The 17,704-nt window shown below is 51.9% G+C and overlaps 1 protein-coding gene across 2 annotated transcripts in view; it reads right to left on the bottom strand.

Moving 5' to 3' along the window:
- Ttc7b (tetratricopeptide repeat domain 7B) overlaps positions 1-17,433 on the bottom strand; it is a 245,655-nt gene extending 228,222 nt beyond the window's left edge. For both annotated transcript variants that reach the window (XM_045155047.1, XM_045155048.1), the window contains exon 1: positions 17,308-17,433. In XM_045155047.1, the coding sequence (XP_045010982.1) occupies positions 17,308-17,428 (121 nt within the window). In that variant the 5' untranslated portion in view covers positions 17,429-17,433. The remainder of the gene's footprint in view (positions 1-17,307) is intronic.
- Between the last annotated feature and the right edge of the window lie 271 nt (positions 17,434-17,704).

Here is a 17,704-nt window from a genome sequence, read left to right as displayed (position 1 = left end):
AGATGGACTACAGAGAGGTAAACAGTACAGAGAGGGTGGAAGATCAAGGGGCGAGGAGCTCCATCTATGCAACTATGAGGAAGTCATCATTCAGGTTGGGATGAGACCTCTGGGCTGCTCTGGGGTCTCCATGCTCCTAAAAGTAACCTCTCACCCATGCTCTATGGAAGTCCAGTAAACTCATTGGTTCACCAGTTAAACTCTGGTGGAATCAGCTTTTAGTCTGCCTAGAGGAGTACAAGTTCATCAACTGTTCTCCAGAAAGGAGTTCATGCAAGGGTCAAAAGTATACTTTTGAGTTATTTGGTTTGTATTTTCATGTACATCCAACAGTTATACAAAATATTAATCAGTTACCTTAAAAGATGATCATGCCGGGCATGGTGGTACATGTCTTTAATCCTAGCATTCAGGAGGCAGAGGTAGGAGGATCACCATGAATTCAAGGCCAGCTTGAGACTACATAGTGAATTCCAGGTCAGCCTGGGCCAGAGCGAGACCCTACCTTGGGGGAAAAAAAAAAAAAAGAAAAGAGCGAGAGAAGGGGGGGAGGGAGGAAGGGAGGGTGATCTGTGTTGCAGTGTGTGCTGAATCTTGAGTGGTTGTTCTAACCACCCACAGAAAGGTTCACATGACATTAATCATCTTCTCAAAGCCAAACAAAGGGTACGGCTGTGGTCACCCCTGAGGCCCATCTCCTGCTCTCCCCAGGCCACCAGCTTCGCACATACCATCCTCCAGGTCCTCCGCATCTTTCTAAAGCCATGTCCTTTCAGCACACTTCAGGTTCACCCAGGGCACAGCCCCCCCTCCTGGCCAAAAAAAAATGGCCAAAAAGTGGTAAGAGAATGTAGAAAGTCAAACAGGGTCAAGAGACAGTGACAGGTGTCTTCTTTAGACTGAGTGGCCAATCAGGTCAAGGAAAGATTCCCCAAGAAGAGGGTGCTTAAGACAGTGACAACATGAGGCAGATGTGTGGGAAGAGCATTCCAGGGAGGGGAGGTGTCAGACAGGAACTCCACAGAAAGGAGGCCATGTGGCCAAGCAGAGGGACCTCACTCTACACTCCAGCCAGATGGAGCGGGCAGACCATGCTGGGACGAGCAGCGGCCATTCTCAGTGCGAAGGGAAGTTTTAGTGGGTTTGGAAGGCAGGGAGGAAATGCTCCCTCGGGTATGCAGGACAGAAATGGTTAGGCTACTTCAGTAGTCAGGAGAGAAGTGATAGCAGTTTGGACAAGGGTGGGGTAAAAAACGGTGCAAAAGGTGAGAAGCCGGCTGAGTGCAGACATAGTTTGGAGGTAAAGTAAGCCAGGCCTACCACTGGAAGGATGCCCACAAAAGAAGTCCATACCCTCTTCTCTGAAGTGAGAGGAATGAAGACACAGGTTTGTGCCAGGCTCAAAGTGCAATGACATCCAGGGTCCACAGAGAAGTCCAAATCAAAGTTGGATGGGAAGGGCCCCGGGGACACGACATGTCTGCTACTGCAATCAAGATCAGACAGTGTTTCTGTAAAGAGGGTGTGGCCCAGTGAGTAGCAAGCATCAGATGAAACAGAGCTCAGATGAAGCCACTGCAGTTAGCAACAGGGAGGCAACACCAGAAAACGACGCTGACTTGCGCAGCCTCCACTGGACTGGAGGAGGCAGTCACCACCGGGCAAAGGAGCAGAGAACTGGGATGCCGAACAGGGACGCAGCTGCAGCTGGGGCTAAGGAAGCCTTGAGAGGGCAGGGATGCATGTCTGCCGAGGGCACAGCCAGGAGAGGAGGGGAGAACGGGTGGGCTCCTGAGCAGGGCAGGGGGGCTGTCAGCCTTGGAAGGAGTTGAAGTCCCAGAGCAACAGCAGGAGGGAAAAGCTGCAACTTCAGTGGTGGGGAAACGGGGAGCTTCCTCAGTCAAATATGAGGCAAGGTCAGGAGCTGTGAGGGAGCAGGTGGTCTTCACAAGAAGTAGGGAAGAGTGGGTCTTGATGGTGACGGAAAGTCCACTCAGGAGCCCACGGTGACGCGCACAGGCCCGCAGCGATCAGCCGGGCGGGTCAGCAGGGCTTCACAAGCAGCAGGCCCAGGCAGCCCAGGTAGGCGCACACCTCCACTGCGTTTGCTGTCACTTCTCTGTTTTGAAATCTAACTCAGATCACATTCTCCTTCCCCTGTGAGACCTCCTATGGCTCCTCTTCCCCAAGGTGAAGGCCAGCTTACCCCATCAGACCCCAACCCATCCTGTTACTGTCACTCACGTTCACCAGTGACTGGCGCAAGGGGGAGTGAATCAAGTAACAAAGACATCTCCCCTTCACAGACACATCTCCACCCAGCACCTCGGGCTCAGGGGGCTCAGCTTCCCCACAGCACGCCCTCGCACAGTGTAGCCATGGCTGCTGACTAAAATCCCAGCCGGCCTTCCTGTTCCTAGCTGTCTTTGTTTAAACTGTGACCCAGGGGCTGGCAAGATGGCTCAGCGGTTAAAGGTGCTTGCTTGTGAAGCCTGACAGCCTAGGGTCAATTCCCCAGTACCCACATAAGGCCAGATGCACAAAGTGGTACACGCATTAGAATTCATTTACAGCAGAAAATGGCACACCCAATCATTCTCATTCTCTCTCCCTCTCAAATAAATAAATGAAATGAAAGGTAAAATGCCAATTAAAACTTGTTTAAGCCTGGCGTGGTGGGGCACACCTTTAATCCCAGCACTTGGGAGGCAGAGGTAGGAGGAATGCCATGAGTTCAAGGCCACCCTGAGACTCCATAGTGAATTCCAGGTCAGCCTGGGCTAGAGTAAGACCCTACCTCAAAAAACAAAAAAAAACAAAACAACAACAAAAAAAAACTTGTTTAAACTGCGACTAAGTTCATAGGACCTGGGTATTTGGAACACTTGACTGAAAAGCAAAATTGCAGAACTCAAAGATAATGGGGCCCTAAAGAAGTTGGCAGAAATGATCTTCTGGGAGATCTTGGTAGGTTGGACTTCATGCCAAAACCTCCTCCCCATTTCCACACAGCGCAGAAGTGGGAGGAGCAGGAGGAAAAAAGAAGACACTGTTTCCACCACACTGGCAGAAAGAGAGAACATGCTGATCACACAGTCACACGCACACGTTCACGTGCCTTCTTTCACTCATATGTACATGGTCACTCTCAACACACTCATCATAGACTCAAACTCACGCATGTTCATTCCCATCATTCCACTCGTTTATATACTCACACTCTGACACACCCACATTCCCCTTGTATACCCACACCTACTTGTACTGTCACACACTCTTACACACAAATACACACATACAGTTGCACACACGTATATATAAGCACACATGTCCCAATAAGAGGGAGGGAGTCAAGTACAAGTTTGGGTGACTGGGCCCTGAAAGCAAAATGGCAGAAAGGTCTGCCCAGGAAATCTGGACTTGCTAGAAATCAAAGAATGATCTTTTCTCTTGCCTGGTTCCCTAGGTGTGTTTTCCCATACCTGGGCCCCTCCCTGGGAGGGAGGCCATTTTCTAGAATTCAGATCTAATCCTGACACTGTGATTGGTCAAGCTTAGACCCCAGAACCTGACATCATGGCTGGCCTCTTCCTGAGCCAGCCTCTAGCTCAGACCAACCAGCTGTCTCTCTGGCTCACCTGAGTCAGAAGGTGAAAACCACCACCATGGACAGAAATAGATGCGCGTGGGGTATGAGCCTCCCTCTGCGCTGCCTGACCGTTCGTGAACCTCCAGGTTCCAGTGCGTTTCCCCTTGTCTTGGCCCAGCTGGGCAGAGAAGGGGAGAACCCCGCCTCCTACTTCCCACATGGGCTCTCTACCCCCTCCTGCCCTCCACATAGCAGTTCTTTGTACTTTCTGGTTTTTTTGTTTTTTTGTTTTCTCCAACGTAGGGTCTCACTCTAGCTCAGGCTGACCTGGAATTCACTATATGTAGTCTCAGGGTGGCCTGGAACTCATAGTGATCCTCCTACCTCTGCCTCCCCAGTGCTGGGATTAAAGACATGTGCCACCACGCCCAGCAGTTCTTTGTACTTTCTTTTCTTTCCTCTCTTTTTACGGTTTTTCTAGACCTACCACGTGGGCTCTCAGACCATGTGATATATTCATTTTCCTTCCCTTGGTTCTGTACTTCCCTCAATAAATATAATAATTTGATAATTATCCTTCTCTGTTTGGTTTGCACAATTCTTTGGTTAAATGAAAACACGAACCCAGGGTTTGGGGTTCAAGGACTTTCTTGAACCCCTAACACCCCATTTCACCCTAGGGAAACCTAACCTAAAGAAAGAGAAGGCCAACTGCGAGTCAGCAGCCTGGACTTGATCTGGCCTGTCCTCAGAGCGAGGAAGGCAGGAAGTGACCACAGGACAGGCGATGTTATCAGGCAGCCCAGAGACTTCGAAATGGCCCTCTCAGGAAGTCAGCTCCACAGACAAGTTAGGCACACCCATCAGAGTTGACAGCAGTGTCCTAGGAGTCAAAACTCCAGGTCAGGCTGTTGGGGGAGGGGAGCAGAGTAGGCTAAGCAGGACCAGGGCGGGATCTTAGGACGTCACACCCTCACCACGCCTACCTCTGCTTGCCCCGCCTGCACCAGTCTTGGGATTTAGTAGTTACCCATCTCATCCAATTAGATCTCTCTCAAGTGGGCATCCTGCAGCCCTGTTGGGGTGGGAAGAGACACTGTTTTCCTTTTATTACTGTCTTCACTTTCGAACCTTCTTGGAAGCGCACATTTTTTAAATACCTTCTTATTCCTCCCCCCCCCCCAGGATCCATGTTTGGTTACTTGGGCCTACATGGGCTTTTGGGCTCCACATGGTGTACTTCTCTCCTCACTTTATCTTCTCTTACTTCTCAGTATTCTCCCTTCCCCACTCCTTTGTAAGATCTGAATAAAATGTGATATTTAGGCTGGAGAGATGGCTTAGGGGTTAAGCGCTTGCCTGTGAAGCCTAAGGACCCCGGTTCCAGGCTTGATTCTCCAGGACCCTCGTTAGCCAGATGCACAAGGGGGCGCACACGTCTGGAGTTTGTTTGCAGCAGCTGGAGGCCCTGGCACGCCCATTCTCTCTCTTTCTCTCCCTCTATCTGCCTTTCTCTCTGTCGTCTCAAATAAATAAGAAAAAATAAATTTTTTTAATGTGGTATTTTAAAAATCGTTCTCTTGAATCTGGAATTGCCAATTCCTTGGCTAGTTTACAGATATGAACTCAGGACTTGGGGTTCCAGAAAGCACCTCAGGACCCCAATTCCCCCATTACAAGACTTGCCCCCCACGAGCATGGCCACAAGGGAATGGGGGCGGGGATCAGTCCATGGCTGGGCAATCAGAAGAGGGAAGGCACTGCATAGAGGAGCTGGGCCTGGGGAGCACTCTTCAGGGCTCTGACTTCAGGCTGGATGGAGACTGGGCCCAGGCCGGAGGACAGTGAGCACAGGCAGGGAGGGGGACTGCACAGGAAGCGAGCCCACTGCAAAGGGTCTCAGAGCCCCTATTTCCTGGGCCTCTGACTCCAGAACTCAGTGAAGAGTCAAATCCCCTGGCCTGGTGGACCAGGGAGGGAAAGTTCTGGGCCTGGTATGTCCAGCAGGACTTCCTTAACTGGGCACTGCAGGGGCTGGGAGTTTGAGAGGAAGCGCTTCTTCTCTTTAGGCTTTAAACTTGCAAAGGCCACAGAGGGCAGTGCTGCAGGGAGGCAGGCTAGCGCAGGGTGAGCAGCCTGGACACCCTCGGGACAGCAGAGGGCACCGGGTGTCCTGGAAAGGCTGCTCAGCAGGTGTCCAACCAGCGGTTCACTAGAGCTGCAGGAGTGGTCACAGGTGTCCAGTCCATGCTATCATGATCCAGGATCTACTCGGAGCCCCAGACAAGCAAAGCCATGCTGTCCCTCCAAAGGACTTGTGAGACCAGGTCACAAGTGACACTCCTTCCTCCAGGCCTCCAGAGTGGGTCTCAGAGGTCATCTCAGAGCTGTGGCTAGATCAAAGAAAGTAGGCAGTAGTTGAGGGGTAAATGATTCCAACTAAACTCCTCAAGAGTAACTTGCTTGTTAACTTATTAGTTGTAAAAAATGTGTAGGAAGGCCCAGCACTCGGGAGGCAGAGGTAGGAGGATCACTGTTGAGTTTGAGGCCACCCTAAGACTACATAGTGAATTCCAGGTCAGCCTGTGATAGAGTGAGACCCAACCCTCAAAAAAAAAATTTTTTTTAATTTAAAACAATCAAAACAACAGGTGGGGTGGCACACACTTTTAGTCCCAGCACTCGGGAGGCAGAGGTAGGAGGATCGCTGTGAGTTCGAGGCCACACTGAGACTACATAGTGAAATCCAGGTCAGCCTGGGCTACAGTGAGACCCTACCTCTAAAAACCAAAAATAAAAATAAAAAATCAGTGGACCCATGTGTATCTGACATTGTTACTGGTGCTTGGGATGCAACCGTGAATAAAACTAGCAGAAAGGACTGGCCTTTGTGGGGATGACAGTCTAGTGGTCACATTCATCTGTGTCCCCATTGCATATATAGCTCCCCCACATCCTATATAGGGCTTACCAAAGCGCAGAGGAACAAATGAGGTGGAAGGCACTGGGCCACCAGTTGAAACCCTAGTCCTGCATTGCTAGTTTCGTGACCCAGCTAACACCGTTTGTCCTCAGCAGGGCCTGCATCACAATTTGGGGCCACAAAAAGCCCCTGCTCACACTGGATATCACTGCCATTATTGTCATCCTCCTTTCTGTCCCCTTGACGCCCCTGTGAAGAACCAGGCATCCTGACCCCATTACCTTCCTTCCCCACGCAATGCTCCTCAGTCCCCGCCACGGACTCCTTCCTTCCAGACTCTGTCAGAGCCCCAAACAGCATTGTGTCCTCAACTCCTCAAAACAACAGATGTGGGAAGAGTGGGGCGCAGAGCACCAAGGACTCTCCCTCCCAAGGCCGGACAGGGCTCTCAGTCCAGACCTAGCAGGGCAGTGCCCACTGCTTTCCTACGCCAGGCTCCTTCCCCCTGCATAAGCACCTAATCCACCTGCAAGGAGATGTCTCCAGATCGGCTGTCCACTTTACAAGGCTGAGGGGCTCCAGGGCTAAAACCAGCAAAGCTTCAGGGCACACAGGACGAGCTGGACACTCTGTCTCCACTGTCCTGCCCCAGAGCTGCCTTCTGCACTCTGCTAGGCCTTCCCCACCGCTACTCGGGCCCATCCTGGCCTCAGCCCTCCAGCAACCCAATCGCAGGCTGTGTTGCTTGTGACATTGTCATTGTTCTCCTCAGACTGGAGAGTCAGTCACGTTCTGTCTCGCCACTGGGTCAGGTCTGGGGCTCCCTGCAACACAGAGTGGGACACCACGTAACTTCTGACCCCAAGCTCATTAACAACAAAGCAGAAACTTGGGCTTGCCTGGGCATCAGAATTGCTACTAGCCCACAGGTGAGGCTGTGAGAGTAACCCAAACTGTAGTTTTTCCGGGCTCTGATCTAGTTACTCCATTTCTTGAGGTCCCTCTGACACCTGTGATTCAGAGGAGGAGCTCCACAGCAGCCTGCTCAAACCACTGAGGGTCTGCTTAAAAATGTCCAAGAGAAGCCAGGTGTGGTGGCACACACCTTTAATCCCAGCACAAAAATAAGAGAATCACCATGAGTTCGAAGCCACCCTGAGACTACTGAATTCCAGATCAACTTAAGCTAAAGTGAAACCCTACCTAGAAAAAAAAAAAAAAAAAGTGCCAGGCGTAGTAACGCAAGCCTTTAATCCCAGCACTCGGGAGGCAGAGGTAGGAGGATCACAGTGAGTTGGAGACACCCTGAGACTCCATAGTGAATTCCAGGTCAGCCTGGGCTAGAGTGAGACCCTACCTTGAAAAAACAAAACAAAACAAAAACATGGCTGAGAGAACCACTTCTGGACATATCTGAAAATGTAGTGTCCAGAGCCCTTTACTTCAATGTTACTCAAAACAGGTCAAGGGAAACTAGGGGGAATGACTCAGTGGTTTAAGGCACTTGCTTGCAAATCCTGGCTGGCCTGAGCTCAATTCCCCAGTACCCATGTAAAGCCAGATGCACAAAATGATACATGAGTCTGGAGATCATTTGCATTGGCAAGAGGCCCTGGTGTGCCAGAACCCTTGGCATGACCTTGGGGTCTCTGGGAGTAGGGCTTGCCAACCTGCTTCTGACAAGCTGTCTCACTGATTCTTGTTCAACCAGGGTAGAAACATTAGCACTATAGCTATAGAGCTAAGTTGACATTTCTGGGCCTTAGTCCACTCGACTCCTGAATGAGACATATAACCCTAATCTCATTGTGCTGTGATAACCACCTGAGATGCATGGAGAAGTTAGCATCCAGAATGTGACATCCAGGAGAAACCCAAGAAATGTTGTCCACTCTACTTCCCTGCTGCTTTAATAGCCCAGAAGCTGGAGAAACTGGTTGCAGATGATCTAGGAATGCATTCAAGCTCACTTGGAGGGCAAACACCAGAGAATCCTGATTGCAGGTTGCAGGCCTCTGAAGGAACCCAAAAGCTCTGTTCAGTGTAGCTCTGGAACCTCTCCCCCTACCACACTTGATAAGAAGGGTCAGAGAAGCCCTGAGGGTGGCAGGGCCTTCTAGTGGCTTGTGGCAGCTGCCCTTCACATTTTACATGACACTACCTTCCTATCAGCCCAACAACCTTGTCTTGGTGGTGCGAGGATGGTTGTGAAAGGCCCAGGCAAACCTCCTCCCTCTTCCTAGGTTTCTCAGAGGGAAACACAGGCGCTTGCACAAACCAAAAGCCTGCAACACTCCACCATGTGCCAAGCATGAGGTCACAGGGGAGGAGGGGAAGGCAGGACTCTGGCCACATGAGGCCGCTGAGAATCAGGAGCAAAGGCCATTCCCAAGTGCCCACGGCCAAGTTTGCAGGGCAGCTCTGGGGCAGTAGGGAGATGGGCCAGGGGAAAGGGACCCAGAGCACCAAGTCGTACCAAACATCCAGCTATCTCACAGGCAGCAGCCCAGGGCTGCTCCAGCGAGGCGTCGGCAACTTGGCAGCCACATTCTTGCCCTTCTATGCTGCCAGCCCCATGCTTCAGCCAGGTGCCCAGATGGCCACAAGACAGCAGTAGCTCCAGGCCTCAAAGGCATGAGCAGCAATTTCAAGGGCAAGAAAAGAGCCATTTCTTCCTTTTAAGCATGTACCTGGTGCTCTCCAGCAAGAGGAAATCTTTCCCAGGGGCCCTGCCACCAAGAAAATACACCCTAATGTCTCAAGGCTAGAACTGCTCCTGCTTTACCAGTCACAGCCAAGCATTCATTGATTGGCTAGCAAAACCTCAGGTCAACCAATCACAGCATCCACAGAGAAGAGCACAGTGCACTGAGAGAGGACAGCAGAACATGGAGGGGGCCTCATCAGAAAGGAGGCCAATGGGAGGATGTGGAGAATCCTTCCCTGCCACAGCAGGAGACTGAGCCTTGCTTCCTGAGCCTGCTCCAACACAGCACACCAAGGACATGCCGGGAACCCAACTCCATGCCTTGGGGCCATGAAATGAGAATGGTGGTCCTTAACCCTCCCAGGCCAAGAGAAGTGATGGAAGAGGCTCCAAGCCCTGCGGCGGTAATGAGAGAGGGCGCGCCCATCACCAGCAGCAGACAGCGGCTAGTGCCCAGGACTACTTCCGCTGACCCTGCAGGATGGCAGGATCGGGAAGAGTGGGCTGTCCATAAATCACCTGACCAGTCTAGAACCACTATAGGTTCACACTATACGATCAATCATTTCTGAAATCAGAGTTGGTTTTTGCTGGTACTCTTTACTGGGTGGCAAGACCTTTCGCAATAACTGTTGGCACATGGTGCAGGAAAGAAGGGTTGCCCCACACAACAGGGGCATGGTATGTGCCACATTCTGAATTCTGCTTCTAGAAACACATCCGACCTTCAGAGGTTCATGAGAAGGACTGGTTGTGTCGACACTTTACAAACTGGGATTCTCTGTGGTGAAGTCGGCCCCTTAGCACACAGTGGAACCACCTTGCAACTCAAGCAGTTGAACTCTAGAACCCCTGCCCAGAGCCACTCAGCTCCCAGTGGCTGCCTGGGGGCTTTAAGGAAAGTACTGTCTTCTTCAGGCATGCTTTCTGCCTACTAGAGGGTGGACTGAACCCGTTTGTTCTGTATAAGCATATTAGCCCTTCCTTGCAAGGAAACCTTCAGTGAGCGCCGTCAGCCCCACCACCCCCACTCCGCGGAGCCCTGGACAGCAGCTCGAGAACTGCTACCTAACATGCTCTCCAAGGTCTTGCCTGGTTGTCTCCTCTGGAGCAAGCAGCCTTTTCCGGGAAGGAAGAATAGCTGGGAGGAACTTGAACCAGACCTTGAAAGCTAGGGAGGCTTTGTCTAGCAGTGAAGATTCCAGAGCTAAACAGTGCTAGACGGTGGAAAGACAAGCCAGGGGTCCAGGAATCCAAACTAGTCATGGGATGTGAGGAAAGGGCAGTGTGCCTCGGTGACAGGACAGCAAGCTGGGAAGGTTGGCTGAACCAAGCAGATAAAAGTCAGGAATCCTCCTCCCTCCAACCAGAAGCCCCAAAACTCCTCCAAGCATACAGCCAAAAGAGCAGGACAGGACCAGCCCCACTGTGTCAATCACAAGGAGTCAAGGTCCTTCTGCCCTCACCGCCCACCACAAGCCCCAAGTCTAGGTAAATGCTATTGATCCAAAACTAAGGACAGGCTGTGCTACAAAGCATGTCCTTCAGGGGACATCAGGAGAGTGCAGGACGGCAAGACATTGGCCAGGTGGAAAGAGGAAGGGTCACAAGCGGTCTCCTTGGAGCCCTTCTCTAACTGCTGGGACAGTCTGACTCCCAGGGGCCTGTTCGGCCCCAGGAATGTCCCAGGAAGCCACTCCTAAACAACGGCTCACAGTAGAGACTCCTAGATGAACTAAGCCACCAATGGCTGCTCCTCTTTGGGAAGACTCCAGAGACTTTAGGGGACTAGGTAGAAGAGGTGCCCAGAAGCCCATCCCGCTTCCAGAAAGGGAAGCAGCGATTCCATCCATGCCCCTCCTCAAGTCGCAGGAGATACAGCCATGCGTGGAGGCAAGAACTTCATTCCCACTTCATGGCCCAGAAGCAGCACCATTTCCCTACCGACCCATCACCAAGAAGTAACTAATACATCTTTGAAATCTCACCAAACCAGAGGGGCAATGCTCTCTTGGAGGAGAAATTACCACATGGGGATCACTGCTCTGGCTGAGCTGCGGGGCAGAGCTGCCTAAGGAGATGACGAAGAAGGACATCACAAGGCCTGTCCGTGAAGGACCCAGCCCCGCTGTCACAGCTCAGGCGCACATTTCTAGGTCTCCCACTCTGCTGCTCCCCAGCCAGCTTAGTAGGCGGGACTTTGCCTGCCTTGCCCAGGGCTACAAACAGCTAGGGCGCCTCAGGCTTCCTTGAACCCAAAGACCATCCCCCTTACTTTTCCCTTGCCAGGTGCAGGGTGAGCTGAGTCCCCAGTTCTCAAGTTCTGGGGGATGCCCGCACTTCAGGTAGCCAAAGCCATGACTTTTTGTGGAACTTTCTCCCACTCCCTCCACAGACAGGACCAGCCTCGTGCTGGGACTTCCCAGGGCCTGACACAGAGCCAGCCATCACACCCCGAGTTTTGAACAGAGTGAATGAAGGAGAACCACTGTGGGGTATGGGGCAGAAAACAAATTTCTGGGTTTTATTACCAACTTGTCTACCTCTTGGCAACATGTCTAAGCTGTTTAGCCAGGCAAACAACCACTCTCCACGTGCCCGGGTTGAGTTGGGGAGCTGCTGCTGTGTCCTTCCCTGCTGAGTAGAAACATCCAGAACCAAGCCAGGTGTGGCCGTGTACGCCTTTAATCCCAGCACTTGGGAGGCGGAGGTAGGAAGATCACTTCAAGGCAAGCTTGGGGCTACAAAGTGAGTTCCAGATCAGCCAGGCCTACAGTGAGACCCTACCTTGAAAACAAACAAACAAGAACAACAACAAAAAAAACAGGCGTGGGCTGGAGAGATGGCTTAGCGGTTAAGCGCTTGCCTGTGAAGCCTAAAAGAACCCAGTTCGAGGCTCAATTCCCCAGGACCCACATTAGCCAGATGCACAAGGGGGCGCATGCATCTGGAGTTCATTTGCAGTGGCTGGAGGCCCTGGCATGCCCATTCTCTCTCTCTATCTGCCTCTTTCTCTCTCTGGCTGTCGCTTTCAAATAAATAAATAAAAGTAAAATGAAATTAAAAAAAAAAAAAAAAAACAGGCGTGGTGGCATATGTCTTTAATCCCAGCACTTGGGAGGCAGAGGTAGGAGGATCACCAAGAGTTTGAGGCCACCCTGAGGCTCCATAGTGAATTCCAGGTCAGCCTGGGCTTGAGTGAGACCTTACCTAAAAAACTCAAAAACAGAAGCCACACGGGCATGGAGGCGCACACCTTTAATCCCAGCACTTGGGAGGCAGAGGTAGGATTGCCATGAGTTTCAGGCCACCCTGAGACTACATAGTGAATTTCAGATCAGCCTGGAATAAGTGAAACCCTACCTCGACAAAAAAAAAAAAAAAAAAAAAAAAAAGGCTTAGCAGTTAAAGCATTTACCTGCAAAGACAAAGGACCCTGGTTCAATTCTCCAGGACCCACATTAGCCAAATGCAAAAGGTAACATGTGAGTCTGGAGTTCATTCACAATGGCTTGCAAGCCCTGGAGCGCCCATTCTCTCTCTCCCTCTCCCTTTTTCTATCAAATAAATAAATAGAAAACTTTAACAAAAAAAAAAAGGAAAAAAAAGATAAATTGGACATTTCTGTATACACTCAATACACAGGAATAAGAGATAAACTATTAAAAGAAATCTCCAAACAAACAACAACAACAAACACCAATGGCTGCTCTGCTTCCAGGCCTCCCTGACTCCCACCTCACCCGGGGCCATGGTTCACATGTCTTATGTGATCTGCCTCCTACCCCTGGCTTCTGCCCAGGGAAGCCCCCTCCTAGAACCTGCTTTTCTAGTTCCTCTGGTCTCACCTCTATGGGGCTTCCCTAGCCACCCAAGTTTACTATTTAAGCCAGTAGACCCTGTGATCCCCACCCCACCTCCTTCTTCTGACAGCACTGTGCCCTGTTGGACATCCTGTCCATGTTATTATCTGTCTCCTCAACACACTAGAAGGTAGTCAGTTCTGCCTCAATTCACTGGTATATTACCAGGGTCTAACAGTGACCAGCACACAGCAGATACTTAACATTTGAATGAATGAATGAATGGAATCAATGAATGAATGAATGGCCTGCTACTAAGTGTCAAGCTCCATGGCTAGCCTTGAAAGACATCAGCTCCTTCAATCTTTTCTTCTTTTTTTAAGGTTTTATATATAGATACATTTTTTTTTTTTAATTTTTGGTTTTTTCAAGATAGGGTCTAGCCCAGGCTGACCTGGAATTCACTATGTAGTCTTAGGCTGGCCTCAAGCCTGGAACTGACAGTAATCCTATCTCGGCCTCCTGTGTGCTGGGATTAAAGGCATGTACCACCAGGGTCAAATTTTTTTGACAATTTCATATATGTACATAATGCAGTTTGAGCGTAATTACCTAAAATTACCCTCTACTACTCTCTCTTATTCCCCTCCCACTCTTACTAAAACCCCTTCTTCCCAACTAGGCCCCTTTCTATTTTCATGTCTGCCTTTTCTTTTTCCTTGGTGACCCACTGGCTTACGTTAGGGTTGCTTGCATGAGCAGGAGTGAAGGACTGCTTCCTGGAGTAGGTAAAACCTACCAGTGGCTATGTCACTCAAGAACATGACTCCCTCCCTGCCCCCACGACCATTAACTGCCAACAGATACTTTCGGAGTGGGGTCTTATGAGCCCTGTCTCCACCCACAATGGATGTTGACTGGCTAAGTTTTGTGCAGGAAACCACAGTTGCTGTGAGTTTATGAGTGAAATGGCCATGTCATATCCCAATAGGGTCTCATGTAGCTCAAGCTGACCAAAAACTTGTTATGTAGCCAAGGATGACCTTGAACTTCTGATCCTCTTAGCTCCACCTCCCCAAGAGCTGGGAATTGAGTCCAAGTCTTCGTGTTTGCTAAGGCAAGCATTCTATCACCTAAGCCACATCCTCAGCCCTCTTTTAATCGTCATAATCTTTACAGTGTACATTTTTTTTAATCCCCATCCTAAAGGAGGCTCTGTGACCAAGTATCAAGAGCAGGAAATGCCCAAGCCTGGCTGGCTTCAAGATCTTCAAGCTCTTGTCTGCCTATGATCACGTCCAAGAGGCGGTGGCAATCGGCAAACATGGCATTAACGTGTTTTCCTGCTTTTAAGCAGAAAAGGCTTTAAGTTAGCTTGCTGAATATACCCAAAATTGTGCCAGTGCACCTGAAGGGATGAAAAGTAGGAGGCCCCTCTAGCAGTCCAAGGAAGCCCCCACCAGCCAGGGAAGAAGGCACCTTCAAACGTTTCCCTAAGCCCTGAAGAGACACAGTAATTCTGGGGTTGTTTCATCTTTTCCTTTGCTTTATTTTTATCTGCCTAAGTTGTCTCTCTGACCTTTTCAAGTCTAGGTCACCTGTCCCCATCAATGGCTGCTACGTACCATGTGAGTCTCTAGGAAAAACTCTAACCGCCCTCAGTTTCCCAAAACTGAACTTGCTCACAGACCTGTGGCCCACAGCACTCTGCTCACCTGCCTCCCTGAGCCCTACTCCGCTGAGGACACCAGAACCAGGCCCTGTGAAGACAGCCACGCCTTGCTACAGATAAGCCACCAAAAACCTACCCACACTTTCCCTCATACAGCAGCTTGAATCCCTTCTCTCTTTTTTTCTCTATTGAAAATATTTTATTTGACCTCGTGAGATAGCTTAGCAGTTAAGGTGCTTGCCTGCAAAGCCAAAGGCCCTAGGTTGGATTCCCCAAGACCTACACAAGCCAAATGCACAAGGTAGCACATAAGTCTAGAGTTTGTTTGCAGTGGTTGGAGGCCCTGGCACACCCATTTCTTTCTCTCTCTTTGTATCTGTCTCTCCCTCCCTTTCTTTCAAATAAATAAAAATTTAAAAATTATTTTATTTAACTATTTATTTATTGAAGAAAGAAAGATTGGGGGGGGGGCAGATAGCATGGGCTAGCCAGGGCCTCCAGCCACTGCAAACAAACTCCAGATGCATGCGCCACCTTGTGCATTTGGCTTTACGTAGGTCCTGGGGAATCAAACCTGGGTCCTTAGGCTTTGCAGGCAAACACCTTAACCGCTAAGCCATCTCTCCAGCCCTGCACCCTCCCTCTCCTTCCATAATAACTTAATTGACTTCTCACTATAATTTATTTCCACATTTGCCTATTAGTGTCTTCCTGGGTACAGGAGGGCAATGCTTGGCCAGAGCCTGATGCAAGTGGCCACGCCTTATGCTAGATGAACACGTGAAGAGAGCAGAAAGGCAGGAGTGTTTGGGAGGAATGATGATCAGCAGACTCACAAACACACTGAACCCCAACATCAACCTGCACAGAAGAGTCATTATACCGCACAACCGAGAGGTGACAAGGTAACACAGGACTGTCTCAACTTGAATAAGAAAAGAAAAAATGCTGCAAGGAGAGAAGACAGAGGAAGGAGGCCAGGCCTGTGGACCTTGTACAGAGGGCAAAGTCAGGCTGCCTCTGGAGCCCTGGGGATTTACCATCTTTCCTTCAAATGCTGACTTAACAAGACAAGCCAGCCAAGCTGAGTCCAGGAAGGGTCTGTGCTTCCTCCACGCCTCTGGCAAGTTATGGACCCAAAGTTCACCCAGACAACACCTGCCCAAAGCAAGGTACTACAGTTGAGAGCGTGCAAAACCAAGATCTTGCCCTGTGGGCATGGTGACCCATACCTATTGTGCCAACATTTGGAAGGCAAGGTAGCAGGTCAGACGCTCAGAGGCCAGCTTGGGCTGCATCATGAGTTTGGGGCCTGTGTGGTGAGACCCTGTCTCCAAATTTAAAGCACAGGAGAAAAAACAAAGTTTCTATTTCGAGTTGCTAGGGGTCTTTTGTGACACCACTCTCACAGAAGATAAGAAACTTTCTTGGTAGTTTGAGGTGAGTTGAAAGCAGCGCCTAAGTCCCTTCTTGAATGAGCCATATCACTCACAGCCATTCATTTTTTCCATTCATTTGTCCAGCCCACATCTATTCAACCAGCCTTGGGAAGTCAGAGGTGAACCAGGGCAAAAATCTCTGCCCTCTTACCAGTCTTCTAAGTGCCTGCCTGCGGTTTGGCCGGGTACTGTTAAAAAAGCAAATATTAGCCATACTTGTTTCCAAAATAAATAAGGCCACGTGGAGCTGAGATCTGGAATGGGACTTTGGCTGCAATTTTGATTTGATGGGTTGGAAGAACCAATTCAGTCAACCAAGGGGGGGAAGGGGGTCGTGGGCCAAGTCTAGCCAACAGGCTGCTTCTGCTCAGATTCCCTGAGACACCCAGAGCCCCTCGCCCAGCCAGCTGCAAATCTCCCAGCGTTCTTCAATCACCTCCCCACCTCTCTGCACAAGCATTCTCCCTCCTGACTCTGTTTCCCTCACTCTCGCCCCCACCCCCAGACTTGACCTCAGCACCTTGACCATCCCACTACGTGAGCTCCAAATCCGCCAACCCTGCCACCTCCAACCCCCCACCCACCCACCCACCCACAGCCCAAACGTGATGACCTTCCACGGGAGGCCTTCCAGCAGGAACCATATGTTTGCAACACCCCTCGGTCCTCAAGACCCCCGGGCACCCCACACAACACGCTGTCTGGTGGCCTCCCATTCGCTCCCATCACGCTCCCACCCTCCCGCACGCACACACGCGCGCGCACACACACACACACACACAACTTCGTGGACACCCAAGGCCGGCTTCTGGCCCCCGCCTGGGGTCGGGGACCGGCAGTGACTGTGTCGGGGGGTAGTGGGGGAGAGAGTGGGTGGCACCCGGGGACTGTGCCCGCCTGCACTCCGGGGCTCCACCACCTCCACCGCGCCCGTCCCCGAGGCCCCTGGCCGCGTGATCCCGAGCGCCCCGGGGGTCCACAGGGGCCTGGCCCCGCGCGCGCACGCACCCAGCCCGGGGCCTGCGCCTCGCGGCCCGGCCGCGCCCCTCGCCCGCGCCTCGGGCCGGGGTGGGTGGCGGCGGCGGCGGCGGGGACCGAGAGGGGAAGGAGAGAGCCCCCCCACACACACACACACGCCCCGTCCCCGGCTCGGCGGAGGCCGCGCGGTCCGTACCGTTGGCGATGAGCTTGGCCGACAGCTGCTTGACGAGCTCGGGGATCCGCTCCCATTGGCACTCGGAGCGGCAGCGCTCGATCTCCGTCTCCAGCCGCGAACCCGCCTTCCTGGTCGCCATGGCGGCCCTGGCCGGCCCGGCGCGCGCGCCCCGCAGGCCCCGTAGGCCCCGCCACCGTCACCGCCGCCGCCGCCGCCGGGCCCCGGCGCCGCCTCCCGCTGCCGCCGCGGGCTCGGGCTCGGGCTCCCGGCTCCGCGGCGTAACGGGAGCGCCGGCCGGGGGGAAGGGGCGGGGAGCGGAGCGGAGCGGGCGGGCGGGCGGCGGGGCCCCGGGCGCCGCGAGGAGCGGCCCCTGCCGGCCAGGGCCGGAGCCGCAGCGGGGCCGGGGCCGGGGCCG

This window comes from Jaculus jaculus, chromosome 7, assembly GCF_020740685.1.
Source record: "Jaculus jaculus isolate mJacJac1 chromosome 7, mJacJac1.mat.Y.cur, whole genome shotgun sequence".
NCBI lineage: Eukaryota > Metazoa > Chordata > Mammalia > Rodentia > Dipodidae > Jaculus > Jaculus jaculus.
This window is presented reverse-complemented; position numbering and strand designations above follow the sequence as displayed.